Below are 22,389 nucleotides of genomic sequence, written 5' to 3' on the forward strand. Positions count from 1 at the left end.
GTTAATCTACGAGGATTTTCAAGTGCCTCTTTATGGCACTTGAAACTTGGCACTATGGCACTTGGTTTCGGGAAACGGCCCGTACAACTAAGATCCATCGTACGATGGACTCTACGATCAACTTAGGCTTACGATGCTTTCGGGAAACGCAGCCCTGGTTGTCCACCTGAAGCTGTTGAGCAGGGAGTCCTGAATGTGTCACAATGGCTGTGATTGTCTTTGAAGCCAAATGGTTGCTGGCAGGCTAATTCACATGGCGTATTGGTCAGAAGAGGAAGGATATTGAATAATGGAATCTTAGATGGATATTTAATGTGTGTGTGTGAGCGAGAGAGAGCAAGACAGCGAGTATGTGGGGTAGTAAAGGGCCGTGTTAAGCGGCCACACTCCCCTACCTCGGCCCATCAGTTTTAATCAGGTGAAACGACAGGCAACCCTGACTGTGAGGACTCTTCTCCATTAGGGTTAGGGCTCCACACATGTACCTTATTACAGAACATTACCTGCCTACTGGCCCCAGGGAAACCACAACAGCACTGAAGGAGGAGGAAGCTGGGCCAAAACTTAACAAAAAGACCAATTTCAGTTCTATTAATGAATCCTTCTCTTCTCGCTTCCCTCCCCTTTGTTGGAGTAATCACCGATCTGCCAAAGCTTGATTGGCTGTAGTAATGGGACAGAGGCAGAGCCTCCCTTACAGAGGCAGAACTCCACTCTATATTGACCTCAGCTTTGCACTCCATTTCACAGTTGAAACTAATTTTGTAATCTGCACTACTCAAGTCAAATTCATTTTCACTAACTAGTTATAAGAACACTGATATCAATCTGAGGAAAAGGTACTAATTCCTAGTTCCTAATACATTTAGGCCTACTTTGTGACAAAAGGACACCTTTCCTAAAACCTAAATGCCATCACAACATACTGTAACCACAATCCTTTTATTATGTCATATTAGATTACCACAGAAAATATTTTTTCCATACAAGGACATGGTGCAAGACATAATATACACAAATGCATCTACACACATATATTTACAGCATTAATTAGAAAATGTTGTACTTCATTACCAATACCACCTATACCCTTATCTGGCTGGAAATAAAAACTCAAAACAAGTGTGTGGAGAGGAAGAGGAATGGAATGGCCTGGTAGGTCTCTGCAGCCATCTGTCTGTGTAAGCCCTCTGAGACGAGCGGACAGGCTGCCTCTTCAGCCTCCTTGCTTCCTGAAACATCCATCTGTCTGCCTCTTCTCTCTCACTTCTTTCTCTTCTCCTCTCATTTCTGGGTTACTTTCCATCTCCCATCCCCTGCCCGCTTTCTCTGTTGGGCTTTCTTTCAATCTTCACTCCATTTCTTTTCTCCCAATCTCTTCTCACTCATTTGTCTTTCACTGTTTTGTGTTCCCTCCATCTTGCTGACCAGTGTCTTTGATCCCATCTTCCAGTTGACAGCAGGTCAATGTCCTCATTCTGTCATATGATAAGCATAGACTATATGAATACTAAATTAAATAAATTAACTGTTACATAGCCATGTCTCAGACCAACAATAAACTCAGTCACACACCACACATGGTTAGGGTTAGACTATATAGTAGCTCTATCATCTCACAGACTACAAACAGTGATGGCCTTATATAAAGATACTACATTATAGATACTAAAGATACTACAGAGAGAGGGGGATTAAAGAACGGAGTGGGAAGTCAGATGGGGATAGAGTGTCAAAAAGTTAAGACAGAAATAGTGCACACCTATAGAGCTTGGCTGTACAACTGAACCTTTTCTGTGTGAATGTTTCCAATACTTTGACTAAAGCTCATGCTGTGTTTTAGAGGAGGGTGTGTGTATGCATGAGTTGGCTTGGGCTCCTGTTCTGTACTTTCCCCCTCTTGGCTCGCTCCTATTATTGCTGGCCTCTCTCTCTCACGCCTGACCCTGTACTTCACCTGCCCTCTGAAAGCCAATCTCACATAAAACCATCATATCATACTGATATTCTATTTTTCTCCCCCTCTCCCCTCTCCCCTACCTCTTTCACATCAGCAGTCCTGGTGACAAACTGTAAACTGTCAAATATTAAAAAGATCAGAACACAATAAAAGAATGTGTCAGCTTTTCTTCTCTTCACTGCCTTTTCTCAACCATAACTACTGTGCTCTCATCTTCAGATAATGCCAGCATTAGTGCTTCTAACTGGTAGGTCAGTGACCTACTGTGAACCACTGTGGTAGGTAATACCAGCATTAGAGAATTTGCAAAATTCTTGCTGGAAACGAATGTAAACCATTGGCTGGAAATGTTCAAATATATTAAGTATTTAATATTTCAAAGCCTCTCAGTATAGATCCTGATAACAAAAAGAACCCTTATTGTTTAGCAAATAGTCTTTTCTGTAGATTGCACTGGGGAATAGGTACTGTCTTTGCTTTTGAAAGGTCTTCAGTTCCTGCATCTTTTTCATTTGAAGCAGGTTTAGTCATTTCAAAATTAGGCCCCAGATTCAAGATTAGATTCAAAATCAACTTGTTCCTCTGAGCATGCGGCTCATGTGGAGCATCTCCCATGATATTAATCCTTTCAACACGTTCTGCAGCTCTAGGTGCTTCTCTGGGTGCTTCTCTTTGTCTGTGCTTGAGCGTGTGTTGATGTAAATTTATGAGAATGCAAAATAAATTCTTTACTGAATCACATTTAGTCATTTTTACATTTACATTTCACAGATACAGAACTTCCTTTCATACCAACATTGTCAAGGAGCATTAAGATCAACTTTTCAAAGACGTTGAGGGTAGATGTCTGGGTCTGGTCCTGGATCTGGTCCTGGGTTTGGTCCTGGGTCTGGGTTTGGGTCTGTTCCTGGGTCTGGGTAATGGGTTCTGGTCCTGGGTCTGGTCCTGGGTCTGGGTCGGGTCCTGGGTCTGAGTTGATACAGTACAGTTGCTGCTCCGTGTTTTTGCTTTGCTAGTCTGTCTGCATGAGCAGCAAAGCATGCCTGCATTCAGCTTGTCTAACACACACACACTGTCACTCCAGCTGGTGTAACACACACACACTGTCACTGTCACAGCATGTTTAACTCTGCCAGGATTTGAGTAGAGAAGGCTGAGGGATCTGCTCTGCAATGTTGTGTTAAGACAGTCTGTGTCTGAGAGGAGGTTGTGCGAGGCCAAACTTAGACTGTGTTGTCGTCAAGTCTCTGTAGAGACGACTGAAGGAGCAGAACATGTTCAGCTGACACCTCAGCAGCTTACGGGAGACAACAGTCCTCTCACAACACGCTGTGGCAGAGAGGCGCTGGATGACATGCCTGAGTGGTGTATTTTCCAGACATTTATTGGAATTGCAACTTTCTGATCTTTCAGTTGAAATGGTTTTGAATTACAGTTGTGTAGCTCAGTTGAAGTGTGAGGCGGCAGACTTCTGTTAAAACATGTTGGGTGGTAAGTGCTCCAGACATTGCCCTCTCTTCTCAACCTGCCAATCAGAGGGCAGAACATTTAGGGTGAGTAACGTTCAGCCGGCCGGCCACTGAAGGAGCCCTCGCCTGAGCTCAACTGTCCGTGGACCAATCAGAAACCATCATTCTGTCAGTTGACCAATCAAAAACCATCATGGTTTCAGTGGCCCAAATTTCGATTAATTATTATGTCAGTCAACCAATTGCTAGCTATCATCTTGTCGTTGGCCCAGTTTTACACACACCATATTGAATACCCCTCTAAGCCATTTTCAGTAAAGATCCTTAGACTGTTGAACAAGCTGAATATTTAGCTTTGTTTGATACAGTTTAGCAGTTTTAACAATTTTGTTTATCTGTATTAAAACAACTTTCATCACAGCATATGCAAGTCTGCATGCAGCTGCATATTTGGCCTCCCACTGTCGTTCAAGGGCAAGCCATTTTAGGGTGAGATAATGATTCTCCGTTACCTGGAATAAGATTGTATTTTTATATATTTTTCTTCCACCTCCCTCGGTCCGTCGTCCCTAGGCTGAGCATGCACGGAGCCACACTATTGCTGCACCATAGAGGATTGAATACAAATCAAAACACTTTATTTCCCTCAGTTCCGTAAGACGTCCGAGATTGAATTTGAGTGTTTTCATCTTCCTTCTCATCTTTCCCACCCACCTCCACCTCCCTCCATCCCCTGCCCTTCCCCCACCCATCTCCACCTCCCTCCCTCCGCTTCCACACCCCCTTCCTAATGCCCCTCAACCTCCCTCCACCTTGCCACCTTCCATCCAATGAGAATTACTTATCAACCACCCCTTTACAAAACATGGTGATTCAGTAATGTTTGCGTATGTTGAAGACATTAGAGGGGTAGAACTCAGTCAAGCTGTGTTCAATGGGATAGACTTGAAATGGGTTTTAAAGTAATAATTTCCTCAAATTCCTGCAAGCTGCAATTTATCAACCAAAAAAAATATGAGTTTTCGAAACTACTTTGAGGGGTAATGAAATCGGGAGTCTGCATCTTTAAAGATGTGAATACATGCAGTCCAGGACATCTGAAACTCAGTGCAATTCTTTATAGTCACGTCGAGTTTGTAAATTAATGCTTGAAAATTATTATGTAAATACATGTATAGAGGGTACTCTAGAAATGAGATGCTAACTTGTATTTTTTATAATTAGCTTTAACATTTTGTTTTGATTTCAACAACCAAAATCAAGTGTGTCTGCTCAGTTGTAGTGAGCAGGTTGACTAGAAAGACATTCTCTGAAGGACTGAAGAGGTTATTATCTCATCTTGTTTTGATAACTCAGACCTAGTCAGAATGCTGCTCCTCTCATCAACCTACCGTGACCTTCCAGCTTGTCTAACTCAGGCTTGGTGGATTGACTTTGGACAAACGGTGTGACCACACGCAGAGACAGATGTGCAAACACTGGTCTATGCGGATTGATCTGGCCTGCTGGCCATGCTTGGAATCGTATGCCATTTGCTTCTGGGCACATGTTGGCATGGCACCCAATGTTCTCTTTGATCAGCTGTTACTCTGCAGTTACTCTGCTTGCCAGAGTTACTCGGTTTTCCAGCCAGGGTTGTTAACACATATACACATGGTGAAGCATCAAGTTGTAAGTAGGGGAGGCTGGCTGAATATACCAGGTGGCTGAGCGGTTAGGGAATCGGGCTAGTAATCAGAAGGTTGCCGTGCCAAATGACGTTTTGTCCTTGGGAAAGGCACTTCACCCTACTTGCCTCTGGGGAATCTGTACTTGCTGTAAGTCGCTCTGGATAAGAGCGTCTGCTAAATGACTAAATGTAAGTAGGGTTGGGTACCGAAACCCGGTGCCATATAACCGGTGTGTACTGGACTGAATCAGAACACACATTTCGGTGCCACTTAAATGCTTGAGCTGTCAATTGATATATTTGCCCTCTGGTGCTCCGAAATGGACAAAAGAAGCATCATCAGCACACATGATTGGAAAATAATTTCCCGACTGAGAAAATGTACGTGAATGCAAGTCGGAACAACAACATGGAAAGTCGAAGAACATGGCAGACAAGTGTTCATTTTTAACCCGTTAAGGAGTAGCGTCACACATATGTGATTCTGAACATTCCAACCGACTATTTTCCGATAGACAAAAACTATATGACAAACGCTATAGTATGGCTTCAAAATTTACAATTAGGAGGCTAACAAGTAACGCTAGCAGGTAGTAGCATTGCTACGAGTATTATGCTAGGTTGCTAGGTAACGGAAGCTAACTAAAACTAGCTAGCTTCCGTTTTGGAAAAATAACTCACTCCTTTAAAGGTTAAAAATAAAAGCTGTTCTTTAATGTCATCCACTGTCGTTTTGTGGCTCTTTCAAGTATCGGTTCAAGCACTGTTTAGGCACCGGAACCGTTTTTAAAGTATTGATTTGGGACCGTATGGCGGTATCGTATAAACCCAAACGATACCCAACCCTAGTTGTAAGGATTGTAGGCTAGCCGTTTAGCGCAAGGTTTCATTGGTATGTGTCAAGCAGGCTGATGGCATCCTGATTCTAACTACCCCCTGCCTGGATGTTCTGTAGCTCTAACTTCAAACCCCGCCCCCACCTTTTCATTTTCAATTATAGGGTAGAATATGAATCTTTAATAGGGTGATAATTGTGCTATCATATTTGCTGTCGCCCACCATTAGCCTAGATTAATTAGGCCATTTAGTTTAGCTTAAGAAAGTGTCTGCCATGAGGAATGGTGTGTAGGGACACATGCAGAGAGCTGAAATCAGCACAATCTGCTTAGGATCACAAGTATGACATCTTTCTCTCTATCTCTCTCACACACTCTCCTCTCTCACCTCTCTTTTTCACACACACACTCTCTCTTCTCATATTTCCCTCTGCTTCATCAACTCAGCATTCCTCTTCTTCTTTACTAAAAGCTCTTCATCAGAAAAAGAGAAAATTATATGTCCTGTATTACTCAGGTAGTGTGTGAGATTGAGTCTTTCTTCTCATTTGATGGTAGAGTCAGATTGACAGTGCAGTTATATAGAAAACAGAACCGCATTCAGTTCACAAAGAACTTTCTTTTTGTTTCCCACTTTAAAATATGTCTAGTTTATGGACCTGTATGGAGCTGTGTGTGTGGCAGGTTTTATGAGTGGACATTTGCCTACTGTAGTAGTGCATTCTCCACCATATTGTGTGTGTGTGGTGTCAAGGACTAAAAGGCCTGTCCATGTCAATAGCTGTATATCTCCCAGCAGCCAGCTGGAAATGAGGTCTAATCAGGGGGAATATTAAAGTCACAATAGACTGCTCTCGCTATAACTGCCTGTCAGCAAAGACCCCTCTCTGGCAAAGATTAGTTTCCACCTCTGAATATTTATACATTTACTCTGGCGCTGTGATTGCCTCAAGTGTGTGCCTGTGTGCACCCATGCCTGGGATACTTATATGTTTAACTCCCATATATTCTGCGTGTGTACTAAATGGATCCTGTTTATTCCCACACGTTTCTTATTTGTGTATTTGTGCACATGCAAACCAACCCATCTGGTGTGTCCTAAATGCAGTGTTTGACTGATGCATGACTCTGTGCTTCCCAGGTGGTGTGCGTGCTGGCCATCCCCGGTGCCAGCCCAAACTCTTCACCATGGATGTGGATGAAGAGGAGAACATGAGTGAGTGAACAGCTGTCTAACTATGTGTAACTTCACCTGTGTTTGAGGTTGTCTCCCTCTTTCTGTCCATGTCCTGGAGCTGTGATGTCACCAACCAGACCATGTCTGTCATTTATTTGTTTGTGGGTTTAGTGAGTTGCCTGTGTGTGAAACCCTCACATAGCATATAAGGCACTAAACCATTTTCAGCTTCGGTTTTCTACTCTGCTGAAAAACATTAAAATCACATCAAGCTTATGCTGAACCATAACCCATTGCATAATGGGTAGACAGCTACTCTGTCTACTAAATAAGTGCATCATCCCCCCAACTTACCTACCTGCCACCATGGCCCTTCTCTTCTTTCAACTGGCTATGAAACTCTTATGAGTTCATGGCAAAATATGCATCCTTTGTCCGGTTTAAACTTTTCCCACTAATGAGCAAGTCTCTAACCCTTTACTGTGTTTCCTCCAGTCACTCTCATAACGCTCACTCTGTGACATATACAGTACTATGTCATTATATTTAAGTTGTTATTTGTTCTACTCAGGGCTAAAGCCACTTCAGTGATACTCCATGATCTGAATGCCTTGTTCTCTCCTTTGATCGTAGAGGAACCCCTTTCCCCCTACTTGGCTTTGTGCACTCAAAACACTTCCTCACCTCATCCCCCTTCCCTCTGGCACCACGTGTAATGAAGAGACTTAGGATGAGTTCTGTCTATGCAGAATTGGGAAACAAGATTGAGATCAAAAGACGTTTTATTTGTTGATGCTTGTGAAATGTGGCCTCGTAAAAAGATTTCAAATGCATGTCTGTAGTTTCCGTCAGACTTGGTTGTGAAGTCTTTCAAGCTTCTGCTGTCAGGGAGCTAGAACTTCTTTGGAAGATCATTAACGTCCCTTGAAGAGTGTTGTTTTCATTAGATTTTTGTGTGTGTAGAACAGTGTTTTGAAGTTAGGTTTTTGAGTGTATGAAGTTTTAAGTTTCTGGGTTGTCTTTTCCAAAGTAGAGGGTCTACAACAGTCCCTCATCACCAGATCACTAATCGTACCAAATTGTAGAACCTGTCTGTGGGAATGTGCCTCTTCCTCTCTTCCTTCCCACTTGCCTGCCTCTGAGATGCACCCTGCACTCCTCCCTGCCCTCTAGCCTTCCTCCATCCTCCTCAGAAATATTCTCATTTGCACTGCGGATTCTCTTTCCCCCTGAGTACCGCAAGGAGTAACCTATCAAGCCTTTGCTGAAGGATGTTATAAATGAAAATGTTGCCAAAATTCCATCCACTTTGCCAACAGGACTTGGTGATGTGTGTTCATTTGTAGACATATTTCAGAGCATCAATTATGAATGATGGCTCAACATTCTAAATAGTAAATGTGGTCAAACGTGAGGAACCAGACACCACCATTAAAACTAACAGCAAAGGGAAGATTGCTAGACTTGTATTTGGGTGCATGTTTGTATGCGCGTGTTTGTGTGTTCTGTAGATACTGGAACCCTTGCTCTTCATCTTTATCCCCGACTCTTCCCTTTGCTGACCCACATTTTAAGTTATGTTAAATGCACAAACAAACACTTTATTTACACTGGCCTTTACATAGTTTCCCATTGCTAAATATTCTAATTCATACAGAAAATGATACAAATTTATATTACATACACAACAACAAACAACATGGCTGAGCGGTTAGGGAACCGGGCTATTAATCAGAAAGTTGCCGGTTCGATTCCTGGCCGTGCAAAATGACGTTGTGTCCTTGGGCAAGACACTTCACCCTACTTTCCTCGGGGAATTGTCCCTGTACTTATTGTAAGTCGCTATGGATAAGAGCGTCTTCTAAATTACTAAATGTAAATGTAAATATGAAATTTATACAATTGCTTTGATATTTACATTTATGGAGGATTGATGAATCTTGTCCAGTCTTTATCATTATTAACAAATGAGCAGCATTAATAAAAGGAACACACATCACTGGCTCAGTTTCAAAGAGTGATAAAGGAATCTATCAATTTTACATTTACAAGGTCCTGCAACGAAGGCATTGTAAGTTACTCTTTCTGGGCACCGCAGGTTCGAGCAGCACTGATGTCAAGGAAAATCGCAATCTGGACAACGTGTCCTCCAAAGAGGGGGCCGCGGGAGCTGAGCAGCTCCCCAACGGCAGCGGGGGGGGCAGCGGGGGGGGCAGGAAGCGCCCCCTGGAGGAGGGCAACAACAGCCACGCACACTCCAAGTTCCGACCCAAGAAGCGGAAGAAAACCCCTGGGCCGGTCTTGCCCAAGAACGCGCTCATGCAGCTGAATGAGATCAAACCGGGACTACAGTATAAGCTCCTGTCCCAGACCGGCCCAGTCCATGCCCCTGTGTTTGTCATGACCGTTGAGGTAAATGGACAGCTGTTTGAAGGCACAGGCCCGACTAAGAAGAAGGCAAAGCTCAATGCAGCCGAGAAGGCGCTGCGTTCCTTTGTACAGTTCCCTAACGCCTCAGAGGCACACCTGGCCATGGGGCGGACTCTGACAGTCAACACAGACTTCACGTCTGACCAGGCTGACTTCCCAGATATGCTTTTCAACGGGTTTGAGACGCCAGCTGTGCCAGAGGACTCCTTCTACCTGGGCTCTAACGGCAGCAACTCCTTCCCTTCCCTTGGGGAGTTCCCCCTCCCTGTGCCACCAGGCAGCAACCTCGTCCAAGCCCCCTTGCCCCCCCCCTCCTCCTTCAGCTCCCCCTCCAGCGGCAAGAACCCCGTCATGATCCTCAACGAGCTCCGGCCCGGCCTCAAGTACGACTTTGTGTCCGAAAGTGGCGAAAGCCATGCCAAGAACTTTGTCATGTCTGTGACGGTGGACACACAAACATTTGAGGGCTCAGGACGCAACAAGAAGCTGGCCAAGGCCCGAGCTGCCCAGGCAGCCCTGTCAGCACTCTTCAACATGCAGCTAGACCAGACCCCCTCCCGCCAGCCCATACCCAGAGAGGGGCTGCAGCTACACCTGCCTCAGGTAATCCCCCCTCATTCACAGCGCTGCAGTTGGTTGCAAGGGTTGAATATCAGGGGGAATACATCAAATAGTATTTTTTTAAGGCAGAGGTCCTACCGTGGACTGTAAATGGTCTCATACTCACTGTCTTTTCACAAATGGCGGTTTACTTAGTTTTAGTGAGTAAGAGGATTAAATGAGAAAACGTCTTTCAGCATTTTGTTCATAATGGTTCAGTACCAAACAAGTAGAGCATTTCCAAAAAGCTAGGGATTTTCAATGATTATGGATACCCAAAACACTAATGCACGTCTTTCTTGAACATTTATGAAAATCTGAATTTGCTTTGGTCAAAGAAATTCATTTTCAGCTGTGGTATAGTACACGTAGTGAGGGACCCATTTACATTTTTAATGCAATTTTCTGGAAAAAAATAACGATAGAGAAATGTAAATGCTTTTGAAGTACAATGCAAAACAACTACTACTTTATATTTGTGGCAGGAGTTGGTAAATTGGTCTGCATGTTGGAAATCTTCCAAATGTGCAATTTTCTTTTATTTTACTTTCCTTTTACTTTCCTTTTTTGCAGATAACCTAAACTTAATATTTTGAAGAAGTCAGTTAATATAATATCTCGTACTCTGTCAGCAAAGTAGCTTGTTAAAGCTGGTCTTCTAGTCAGAGTTTTCTTTTCTAGATTTTTCTCTGCTAGTTGATTTAAGGTGTACCAACATTCAAATAAGCATATCTTTGTCAGCTATTTTCAGATTTCAATGTATGACGCATCATTTAAATGTTTTCATTAACTTTCATAATCTGTAAACGATAAACTTACACTACTTGAGGACCTGTCACATGTACATGACATGTGACAGGTCCCCAATGGAATACTTTTTATCATCATTACATTTAAAACATGAACTGAAAATGAAGATAATATTAATCTTGAAGAATGTCAGATTAAATCACATTTTAAGACAGACAGCAAAATATGTAGATTGTGATCTGTGGCAGAGACTTCTTCTTACATATCACCTAATCTCACTTCCATAATCCTTATTGGTGGTAAAAACCGTATCTTAATTAACATAATTATTTTTAATTTTGTGAAAGCAATTCTGATCCACCTAGGACATTGTCCCCCAGGCCAGTCAAAACAGGGAAGATGTGCAGATGATCTTCTACTTTTCACATGTAAATAGTGCTTTCTACTTTTGTTACATTTGAGCAGCACACAGTTTTAGAAAGACTATGCTCTGGTTTTTGGAAGGGGATTATTTTGTGTCTCATCGGTTTGGTATCTGAAGTGGTCAAGGTTGATCAGGGTGTTAGGGTTAGGGTGCACACAAGCTTGCCCCTGTCCCAAAAAAGGTTCAAACTGTTTCACTGGCTATGACTTGCACTTTTCATATGCTGTCAATAAAGCTTGGGTTCATTTGAGTGGAGGTAGGGGGTTATGGGAGGGTGTCCTGCCTTAGACACTGCAGAAGATGTCACTGTCAAAGATGGCAGTGTGTGAGGAGAGATAGCGCAGCCTGGAAAGGTAAGCAGTGAAACTGTCGACAGCACCAAGCATCTCCTTAGAACCTCTCAGTTTTCTTTTCTTTTTCTGTTTAATAATTATTTGCTTGGTTATCAGTCTGAATCATTACCGGGCAACTCATGCCAATGATAGTGCACCCACTAATAGCTCTATGAATCCTCTGTCTGTTAATATTAAATAAATGTACTTTCAGCTGTGCTCTCGAAAGCTCCTCCATCTGGACGAGGCTAATGAGAAAATCGGAGACACGAGTGATGAACGTTTCAATTGAACACAAACATAAAGCAACAAATACCTTTTATATGTTTACCTAACACAGGGCATTAGAGATTTTTTTACTTCCCTGCTGCAATTGACTTGAACATTCAGCAGTCACATTATCCTGGTACAGCCCAGCAGCCAGCTAGTACCAGGGAAGTGATAGTGGACTAATCTCTTTCATTTGCAACCATTCAGCCGTTACCCTTCTTCACTGTAATCATTTTCCACTATATTACCACTGGATAAGGGCCAGTGACAGAAAAGGCAGCTTTCAAGGGAAAAAACTTGTAAAGTTCTTTTGAGGTTCCTTCATAGTAGTATTTCCATATTAAATAAGGCATCTAGAATTTCATCACTTGAGAGTTTTTATCACAGAGGATGATACTAAAAGATTTGAGGGCATGCCAAAAAAGATATGTCTACAAATACCTCAGAGTCTAAACCCAGATTTGTTTTGTGTTTTTGAAATTTGTTTCTTTTCTTCCAACTTGTAATGTGAGCCTTGCGACAGGTACAATACTGCTCGGAGCATGTTCCATCCGTAGCGCTCAGCAACATGACAAGCAGTGTTTTGGGGTTTGAATGTTTCAATGTGTCTTATGATCTGGACTGAGCCCTGAGTGTGTTTGCTGCATGCGTGTGCGGGCCAGGTTTTGGCAGATGCCGTCTCTCGTCTGGTGGTGGATAAGTTCAGCGAGCTGACCGACAACTTCACCTCCCCCCACGCACGTCGAAAAGTCCTGGCGGGGGTAGTCATGACAACAGGTATGCCTAGCCACCGTGCATGATGGAAATGAGCTTTTTTCTAAACTTAACCTGGCACTGTAATCAGTATCTCACTACCAGCTGAACTACACTCAGTACCTCAGTACCTTAATATTCTTAAAATATTCTTTAACCTTTGGAACTATACACAACATCTCTTTGAGTGTGCAGACATGTGGTGTCTTACACACATCCCCCCCCCCCCCCCCCCCCCCAGGCACAGATGTCAAAGAGGCTCAGGTCATATGCGTCTCCACGGGGACAAAGTGCATCAACGGCGAGTACATGAGCGACCGCGGCCTGGCGCTCAACGACTGCCATGCGGAGATCATCGCCCGCCGGTCGCTCATCCGGTACCTCTACACACAGTTGGAGTTCTTCCTCAGGTCAGGATTAGGGTTAGACACAAGTACAGTACTGTAGGGATGAGACCCACACAGTACTGTAGGGATGAGACCCACACAGTACTGTAGGGATGAGACCCACACAGTACTGTAGGGATGAGACTCATCCACATCAGCGGGGTGTGGATCAGCTCTAAATATGCTTGTCTCCTATTTATAGTGGTATACAAGTGTAATGTACTATTATTAATGTAATAGAACAATTCTTTTATGTGTTAAACGTCAGAATGTTGTACAACAATACTGTGATTGTGAGAGTACAAAGTACGGAACGTGATGTATAAATACATAATACAAAATGTTAATGGACTATTTTTATGAGCTTCCATTGCTGAAAGATTTGATTTCCCTCCTTCCCCTAGCAACAACAAGGAAGATCATCACAAGTCTATCTTTATACGGTGTGAGAAGAGAGGGTACCGGTTAAAAGACAATGTTCAGTTCCACCTCTACATCAGCACTTCACCTTGTGGAGACGCCAGAATCTTCTCACCGCATGAGGCTGGCATGGAAGGTTCATGCACACACACACACACACACACTTCCTCAAACACATATCCCTATCTTTTCACAATGGGAAACAGATTCCTCCTATGTAGTTGTGTATATCTTACTCCACATATTAGTACTGCTGTGATTAAACATACAACAAGAACAGAAAGATAATTGAGCACTTCCCTAAAGTGTTGAAATTCAACATTGTGGAGACAGGGTTATTCCAACGAGACATCCCAATGTGGGATCTGTGTACAGCAGTGTTCCTTTGTTGTAGGGTTGAATAACCCTGTAAAAACCCTGAATGAAAATCACACAAATGTCTTGTTGTCTGGAGATGTCCCTTACTCCTTAATGAGTTTTTAGTTCCGATTATACTGCATAATTTCCTTAAAGAATACAATCTCCTATATCCTTCTAATCCTGTCTGCTCATGATTTCCTTCACTCCCAGATCAAGGGGACCGGCATCCCAACCGTAAAGCCAGGGGACAGCTGCGCACCAAGATTGAGTCTGGGGAGGGCACCATCCCTGTGCGCTCCAGCAACACCCTCCAGACATGGGATGGGGTGCTACAGGGGGAGAGGCTGCTCACCATGTCCTGCAGTGACAAGATTGCACGGTAACTTGTTGCTCTATACTGCTCTGCAGGCTCTATACTGCTCAATACTGCTCAATACTGTTCTATACTGCTCAACGCTGCTCTATACTGCTTCATGCTGCTCTCCCCAGCTCTATACTGCTCAATGCTGCTCTATGCTGCTCTATGCTGCTCTGTCCTCCTCTATACTGCTCCATGCTGATCTGTCCCCCTCTATACTGCTCTGTGCTGCTCTAAACTGCTCCATGCTGCTCTGCCCGGCTCTATACTGCTCTGTCCTCCTCTCTACTGCTCTATACTGCTTATACTGCTCTGTCCTTATCTATACTACTCTATACTGTTTATACTGCTCTGTCCTCTATACTACTCTATACTGCTTATACTGCTTTGTCCTCCTCTAAGCTGCTTATACTGCTCTGTCCTCCTCTATACTACTCTAAGCTGCTCTATGCTCACAATTGTTAACAATTGGCAAATATTATTGACTAATATCACTTAGAAAAGACTCCAACAATTCGGCCTCATCACCTATGAAACTGTTTTGTTTTATTTACTGGTCCTCCACTAGATTTTGTTCCTACAGGTCAAATGTATTCACATGATTTTTTTCAGGCAGTGCCAGGGACAGCTGAATGATGGCTTCTCACACTCAGGCATGTTGGCAGGCAGCACACTCAAGGCTAAGCCGTCCCCTCCTTCCTGATATACGCACCTCTCTCACTGTTTCACTGTCATTGTGCAATGTCATACAATTTGTAAAAACATTTTGTTTAACCTTTGTGTAACCAGGCATGTCAGTTAAGCACAGCAGGACATCACAGAATGGGTTCATCATCATTGACATAACAGTACATCAATCATGTCAAACTTTTTAATACCTTTTCATAAAATGCATTATCGTGCATTATAATAAAGGACGAGCACCAAACTCATATTATCAGTTCCAAGTAGACGCTACTTGTAGGGTTCTGGCTGGACGTGTACAATCTAGATCAACAACATCCTTTTCAGTCTACCGTTAAACACTACCGCTCCTCACGTCTACCAGGTGACAGTGAGTCTAGCATGCTTTCCCTGGATAACTGATTATCAGCATCAGGATGCCATACAGCAGAATTTGCAGAATTTTCAAGACCAAGGCCTACGCGTTTCTTTCCTCTGCTTTATACCCCCCCTCCCCCTCCTGTGACTTCCCTCCCTTCCCCGTGGTGCCATATAGAAATCTCCCTCGTTTTCTCCTGCTATTTCAACACCCTCATTAGAAGTGTTCCCAACTTGACAAGCTGTTTTTTAAAGAGCAGCTGATTGTCAGGCCTTTACCTCACCCCCCCTGGCACTGTGTCCATGTAGGGAGCAGGTGCTTGTCTAAGTGGGCAGGGAATGAAATGAAGAGTGCATGTGTAGAGGGAGAGGGAAGAAGTTGTATCTGCATGAATCGTGCCACGATAAGGGAAATTGTTCTGCGTGGATTGATTGGTTCCTTTGATTGCTACTATAGCACTGCTGGTGGTGTTGGAGATTCTACTATAGCACTGCTGGTGGTGTTGGAGATTCTACTATAGCACTGCTGGTGGTGTTGGAGATTCTACTATAGCACTGCTGGTGGTGTTGGAGATTCTACTATAGCACTGCTGGTGGTGTTGGAGATTCCTGTTAAACTAAATCAGGAGAGCTAACCAAAGGACTGTAATAACTCACCTCAGCGACCAGCCCCTGCACCTCCCTATCCCTGTTTCTGTTGCGAATGGACGCCATCATCACCGGAGGTAGCCAGAGGTCTCCTGTTCTCCATGTGACTGCGGAAACTGTGTCTTAATTTCACACACTCTCACACACATCACCTGCGGGCCGAGAGAGACAGGAAGAAGCGTGTTCTTTCAGAGCTGTTTGTCAGAGTCTCGTTTCTGTCGCCTGGTGATGGTCTCTTAACCCCGCGCCTCTTTCGCTGTCTCATTTGTGAACTCCTCTCACTGTGGCAGGCGAATCGAGCGCTTCATAGAGCATGTCAGGGAAATGAATGGAGAAGATGCCTAATGTAACAACATTGGAATATTGTTAGAAAAAAAGGAAATTGGATACTTTCAGTGTCCATTACTTTTATCTTCTGTGCGCACGTGTCCCACAACTGAGTTTGTGTGCTGTGTGTTTGTGCGTGAGGGCTCAGAGAATTACTTAGCAATATTTCCATACTTGTGAGTCTGCCTGAATGCTAACAATGTTAAAGAACGATGTGTTTGTATTTCTCTGTCAGGTGGAATGTGGTGGGTATCCAGGGCTCACTGATGAGTTACTTCTCAGAGCCCATCTACTTCTCCAGCATCATCCTGGGCAGCCTGTACCACGCGGACCACCTGTCCCGCGCCATGTACCAGCGCATCGCAGACATTGAGGACCTGCCCCAGCAGTTCAACCTCAACAGACCCCTGCTCAGCGGTCAGTGTACACACGCCGTCTGCTGGACAACTTGACATTTAGAATGTAAAGCCATAACTGACATTCAGAATGTAAAGACAAACTGACATTGCAAACCGAGCCAGTTTTATCCAAATGTGAATTTCTGTATGATGGATTAGAGGGACACACACATGCACCCAGACATAGATGTTTCCTGAACATAAACACTGTTATTGACCAGGCAGTGACAGTCTGACATCTCTGTGTGGAGAGACGAACATACGGGCATGTTTCTCTTCCCTTGCACCACTGCTCCAGTAAACAAGGTTAAACTTGACAGAGAATCAGGGGTATTTACAGGAATATGTCTGACCCTATCAGAGAGATGGCCATGTTTGATCTGAGGTGACGTTTGCTTACCTGCTGTGGAATTTGAAAAATCACTTTTTGCCAACCTCTCAGGTCACTCCCTTTTCAGAAGGTCACATCTGTTGTTTGTATTGTTTTTACATCTCTTCTTCCTCAACCCTTTCTCTCATCCTTCTCGTTCTTCTCCTTTCATGGTTGTGTTCAGTTTTTCATCAGCACTCTATGTCTTCCTCATCTGTTCTCTTCTGCCTCCATCTCTTCCTCCTCTACAGCTGAGGAGATAATGGCAGCTTTATTAACCTTTTCCGCTTTGTGGGGTTTTGCTGTGAAAGGCTTTTCCACACGGTTGTTCAGCATTTAACTTCTAAATCATAATCCCACCCAGCAGCTTGCTGTGCTGAACAGACTGAGATTTTAACACTACCACCTATTTCTCATCCTGAATGGGCTCTTGTTTTAAGTTTCAGTTGAGAAGACGACCATGCATAAATGCCCGTTCTGTGAAACTTCCAAACGTGTTACTGGTTTTGTTCTGACTGCAGGTATCAGCAACGCAGAGGCCAGGCAGCCGGGCAAGGCGCCCAACTTCAGTGTAAACTGGGCCGTGGGTGACCAGATGCTGGAGGTCATCAATGCCACCACAGGCAAAGACGACCTGGGCCGCGCCTCGCGCCTCTGCAAGCACGCCCTGTACAGTCGCTGGGTGCGCTTGCACTCCAAGGTGGGAGAAGCACACACTCACCTGTGTCTTACTGTGTACCCCCGACCGTCCGTCAGTAGGTTGTCTGTAACTGGTGTTCTCTCCCCAGCTCTCGTCCACGCTGAGGATCAAGGTGCCCAAGCCCAGTTTGTACCATGAGGCCAAACAGGAAGCACTGGAGTATCACTCTGCCAAGCAGACCCTCATCAAGGCCTTCCACAAGGCTGGCCTGGGAGCCTGGGTGAAGAAGCCCATTGAGCAGGACCAGTTCAGCCTGACTTCTTGAGGAGAGGACAACTTCCACACCCTCCACACACCACACCCTCCACACACCGCACCCTCCACACACCGCACCCTCCACACACCGCACCCTCCACACACCGCACCCTCCACACACCGCACCCTCCACACACCACATCATCCACACACCACATCCTCCACACACCGCACCATCCACACACCGCACCCTCCACACACCGCACCCTCCACACACCACATCATCCACACACCACATCCTCCACACACCACACCATCCACACACTACACCCTCCACACACTACACACTCCACACACCACACCATCCACACACTACACTCTCCACACACCACACCATCCACACACTACACCCTCCACACACTACACACTCCACACACCACACCATCCACACACTACACTCTCCACACACCACACCATCCACACACTACACCCTCCACACACTACACACTCCACACACCACACCATCCACACACTACACTCTCCACACACCACACACACTCTCCACACACCCCACCCTCCACACACCACACTACACTCTCCACACACTACACTCTCCACACACTACACCCTCCACACACCACACACTACACTCTCCACACACCACACTCTCCACACACCACACTACACTCTCCACACACTACACTCTCCACACACTACACCCTCCACACACCACACACTACACTCTCCACACACCCCACCCTCCACACACCACACTACACTCTCCACACACTACACCCTCCACACACCACACACTACACTCTCCACACACCACACTCTCCACACACCCCACCCTCCACATACCACACCCTCCACACACCACACTCTCCACACCCCACACACAGAGAGCCTTTCTCCCCAGAGGAGAGGGGGAATAACACCAGCCACTGAGACTTCATGTCCATGCATCTACTCTGTTGCATGAGTGTATGTGGATGTGAACTTGTGTGTGAAGGTGCGTGGTCAGGCCCTTCCCTCCGTCCTCATCACTCTGATGTCATTCCTCCTTGTGCTGTTCTTCTTTTTATACATTTATCTCCATTTTAATTATCTCTTTTGATGAGTAGAACTCCTGCTTGATCTCTCATGAAGCTTTACTGTTTGAAACTGGAATTATGTGCTTCTGTTTATTCATCATTCATGCCTGAGTAATAGAATGAAACAGATGTGAGAGAGAAACTGTGTCCTTATGGTGCATACCATAGTGTGTTTCATTTAGTTAAATAATTTAATTATTGACCCATATACACAGAGAATTGTATTGAAAATGTTTTAACGTTATATATTATAATATATGACAATATTATAGTTAATTTTACTTTTGGAGATGGGAATTGAATGTTTTAGCAAAAGAAAAGGATCAAGATGATGACACCGAACCCCTGCATGGATGGTGGCTGCTGTTGTCAAGCAGACTACAGTTCCCTGAAGTTGAATATTTCTGCTGTTATTTGTAGTTATGATGTGTTTGTTCGTTTGCAGTCTTTCCCATTCTATACTTGAACTATTGGCTATAGTGAAGGAATCCAGTTTGAAGGGAAACATTAAGTAGTGCTGCACGTTTTATTCCTTACTGACCCACTGTAAGCAATGGCTTGCATGGGAAATGTTTTCCCAAGTCTGCAGAGCCAATGTCCAGTCCAGTTAGGGTCAGGTTTCCCAGAGGCAGGGTTCCCAGAGGCAGGGTTCCCAGAGGCAGGGTTCCCAGAGGCAGGGTTCCTAGAGGCAGGGGCAGGGTTCATAGAGGCAGGAGCAGGGTTCTCAGAGGCAGGGTTCCCAGAGGCAGGGTTCCCAGAGGCAGGGTTCCCAGAGGCAGGGTTCCCAGAGGCAGGGTTCCCAGAGGCAGGGTTCCCAGAGGCAGGGTTCCCAGAGGCAGGGTTCCCAGAGGCAGGGTTCCCAGAGGCAGGGGCAGGGTTCCCAGAGGCAGGGTCAGGGCTCCAAGAGGTAGTGTCAGGGTTCTAAAAGGCAGGTTCAGGGTTCTCAGAGCAGAGATAGATTTAAGTCATACGTCCCTTTTTCCCATATTTTCCTATTTTTGATATGTCCGGGTAGATGACCCTACAGGTTAGGGGGTAACAGCATCTCAGAGTTAGGGACAAGGCCCTCTTTGACATATTGTTGTCCTTCATTAGCATGCCGCTTAGACACAATAAAACATTAATAATATGTCCTTGGCTGAAGATAAAACGCATATTTGCTAAACGAGTTTGACATTGTGGTACAGTAATAGCATTCAGTGCGTAAAGATGAAATACTCATCCTTAATGTGTATTGATGCTCTTTATAATGGTGCACTGTAGTCTGACAACTTCCATGGGAAACCCAACAGACGCACAGTGTTTCTGTATTTTGGCACCTAAGGGACCAAACACTTTTGCTTCAAGTCCTGAAGTTCTTCTTTGGGCTCTCAACCCTTTCTTCTCATGTGTGCTGATTTTCTACTCTGAACTTTTTCTACTGTCTGATAAATAGAGGACCCCAGTAGAAGAATCCGAATCAGAAACAAGTTGAATTGCCAAGTAGTTTTTACACAACAAGGAACTGACCTTGGTGGGCAGGTGCATGTATAACAACCTGCTACTGTATCCGTGTTCTCCAGGCAGGTCAGCTGACAGCATGTAGAATCAGCTGCAAACGGGAAATGAGGAGCCAAGCTCAGCCAGCTCACTCCAACACTAGGGTTCCGTTAGTTGCTGTCATGACAACAGGAAAGGTAGTTTGCATCCCAGTAGTGTGTTGTCTATGGAATGTAGAGTGAATGAAATTGTGTTCTGTAGGTGTGTGCATGCACATGTTGTATGCACGTGTGTGTGTGTTTTGCGAACACCTACAGTACAAGTAAAACGTTGAAAAAGGACATTGGAGATCGCTATGGAGATTGCTATGGTATCTTCACCAAAGATGTCTTTGTATATGGTTATTAACACTTTTCTGTATTAAGCAAAACAAAAAAAGAGAGATATTGGGACATATTTTTTCAAACCTGTGTTGCTCGCACACAAATTGATGCGTATATAATACAATTTATTTTGCAGATCTCTGGGTGTATGATTTGTACATAAGATGGTTTGTGTTCTGTTACCAGCATCCGTGATGAAGCTGTCCGGCTACTTCAGCAGGTGTAAATATTGTGGAAATTCTAATGATATTCCTAAGGATACTGCAAATATGAATAATGCCAATGGCAAAATGATCTAGTGTACAAAGATTCCTATTTCAGGAACGCAGACTAACTTATTGTCCCTTGTCCTTTCCCATCAAACTGCTGGGATACAATGTACTTTGTTTTGGGATTTGTTAATCTCCTCTAATGGGAAGTATGCTCGTCTTTCACCAAACCAAGATGTTTCCAGGGATGTAGTCCGTAGTCTTTGTTCAGAAAACGTCCAGTGATCAGAAGTGTCCTGTCGACCAGACCAGATGCATGTGTAAAACAACATCTTGACCTCAGAAGGGCCAGAGGCTGTTTCAGAGCAGCGTTTCTCAGCTTGCAGCCTCTGTCCAGCTGTGGGCCTCTAATGCGTCCTGGTCGAAGAGGAAGACAAGCGCACGTCTGGGCCTCCGTCAGCCAAGAGAACTTCACCCACGTCATGAGCAATACCACCAACACCCCCTTTAACAACCCCAGACAGGAGCAGGACCCAGTATAGAGCTGGGGAGAGCAGCATGAAGCACTTTCCTCAGCAGGCTCCACCGTCCTCATGTACTGTCTTTACTGGCTCCCTCGACTGCTTTTTGGTTTAGTTTGTTTTTCCTAAAGACTGCCTGCCTACTCTAGTTTGCGCCTTGTTTTTGACTGCACTAAAGATGTCAACTAATGATGTCATGAAACAACCATCCACTTTCTTGGATGGACTTTTACTGGATGGAACTATATAGCAAGAAGTGAAGCTGCTCTTGCAGTGGTCCCAACAGTCTCTTCAGTCGTACTCTTCTGACGCACTGGTTAAGTGGTTGAGATGTGGCCCACACAGGGGTTGGCAGCCTCCACTCCCGTCACCAGCCTCCACCGACCTCCACCTCAACCACCACCCTGCATGTGCTCCTACTCTGAAGCTGCACCCAGCATGACAACATACTTTAAAAGGACTTGTATGTAGAAAATAAATCAGATCAAATAGATCAACAAACAATAATAAAGAAGACTTTAGTGTACTTTTGCAGATGGGCTTGTGTTCTTTTTGGAAGCAGTTGTGTGTGTGAGCTTTGTTAATTTACACTGAAACTTTTTAGGTATACATACATTACATACAGACATGTGGAGGGAAGAAGGTGTAATCAAGAACCGCCATAAAGGTTCTTCAGTTGGTTTTTGGTACTGCCCAGTTGAGGAACTGCCTAAGTCTGTTGAGGTTTTGAATCATATTTACAAGGCATATCATGAAGGCATCATTCATGCTTTGATGTGTTCAAAGCACTTCAGTGCAACGTTTCTGTATTCTTGGATCTCAGGCTGGGG

The 22,389-nt window shown here is 44.5% G+C and overlaps 1 protein-coding gene across 3 annotated transcripts in view; it reads left to right on the top strand.

Moving 5' to 3' along the window:
* Positions 1–18,448, top strand: part of adarb1b (adenosine deaminase RNA specific B1b) — a 63,404-nt gene extending 44,956 nt beyond the window's left edge. For all 3 annotated transcript variants that reach the window (XM_062456291.1, XM_062456292.1, XM_062456289.1), the window contains 9 exons: positions 7,076–7,150; positions 9,210–10,144; positions 12,580–12,694; positions 12,912–13,080; positions 13,461–13,612; positions 14,047–14,215; positions 16,446–16,627; positions 17,500–17,678; positions 17,767–18,448. In XM_062456291.1, coding sequence (XP_062312275.1) covers positions 7,123–7,150; positions 9,210–10,144; positions 12,580–12,694; positions 12,912–13,080; positions 13,461–13,612; positions 14,047–14,215; positions 16,446–16,627; positions 17,500–17,678; positions 17,767–17,943 — 2,106 coding nt within the window. In that variant the 5' untranslated portion in view covers positions 7,076–7,122 and the 3' untranslated portion in view covers positions 17,944–18,448. The remainder of the gene's footprint in view (positions 1–7,075; positions 7,151–9,209; positions 10,145–12,579; positions 12,695–12,911; positions 13,081–13,460; positions 13,613–14,046; positions 14,216–16,445; positions 16,628–17,499; positions 17,679–17,766) is intronic.
* The last annotated feature ends 3,941 nt before the right edge of the window (positions 18,449–22,389 follow it).

Source organism: Osmerus eperlanus, chromosome 3 (assembly GCF_963692335.1).
Source record: "Osmerus eperlanus chromosome 3, fOsmEpe2.1, whole genome shotgun sequence".
In the NCBI taxonomy this organism is placed as follows: Eukaryota; Metazoa; Chordata; class Actinopteri; order Osmeriformes; family Osmeridae; genus Osmerus; species Osmerus eperlanus.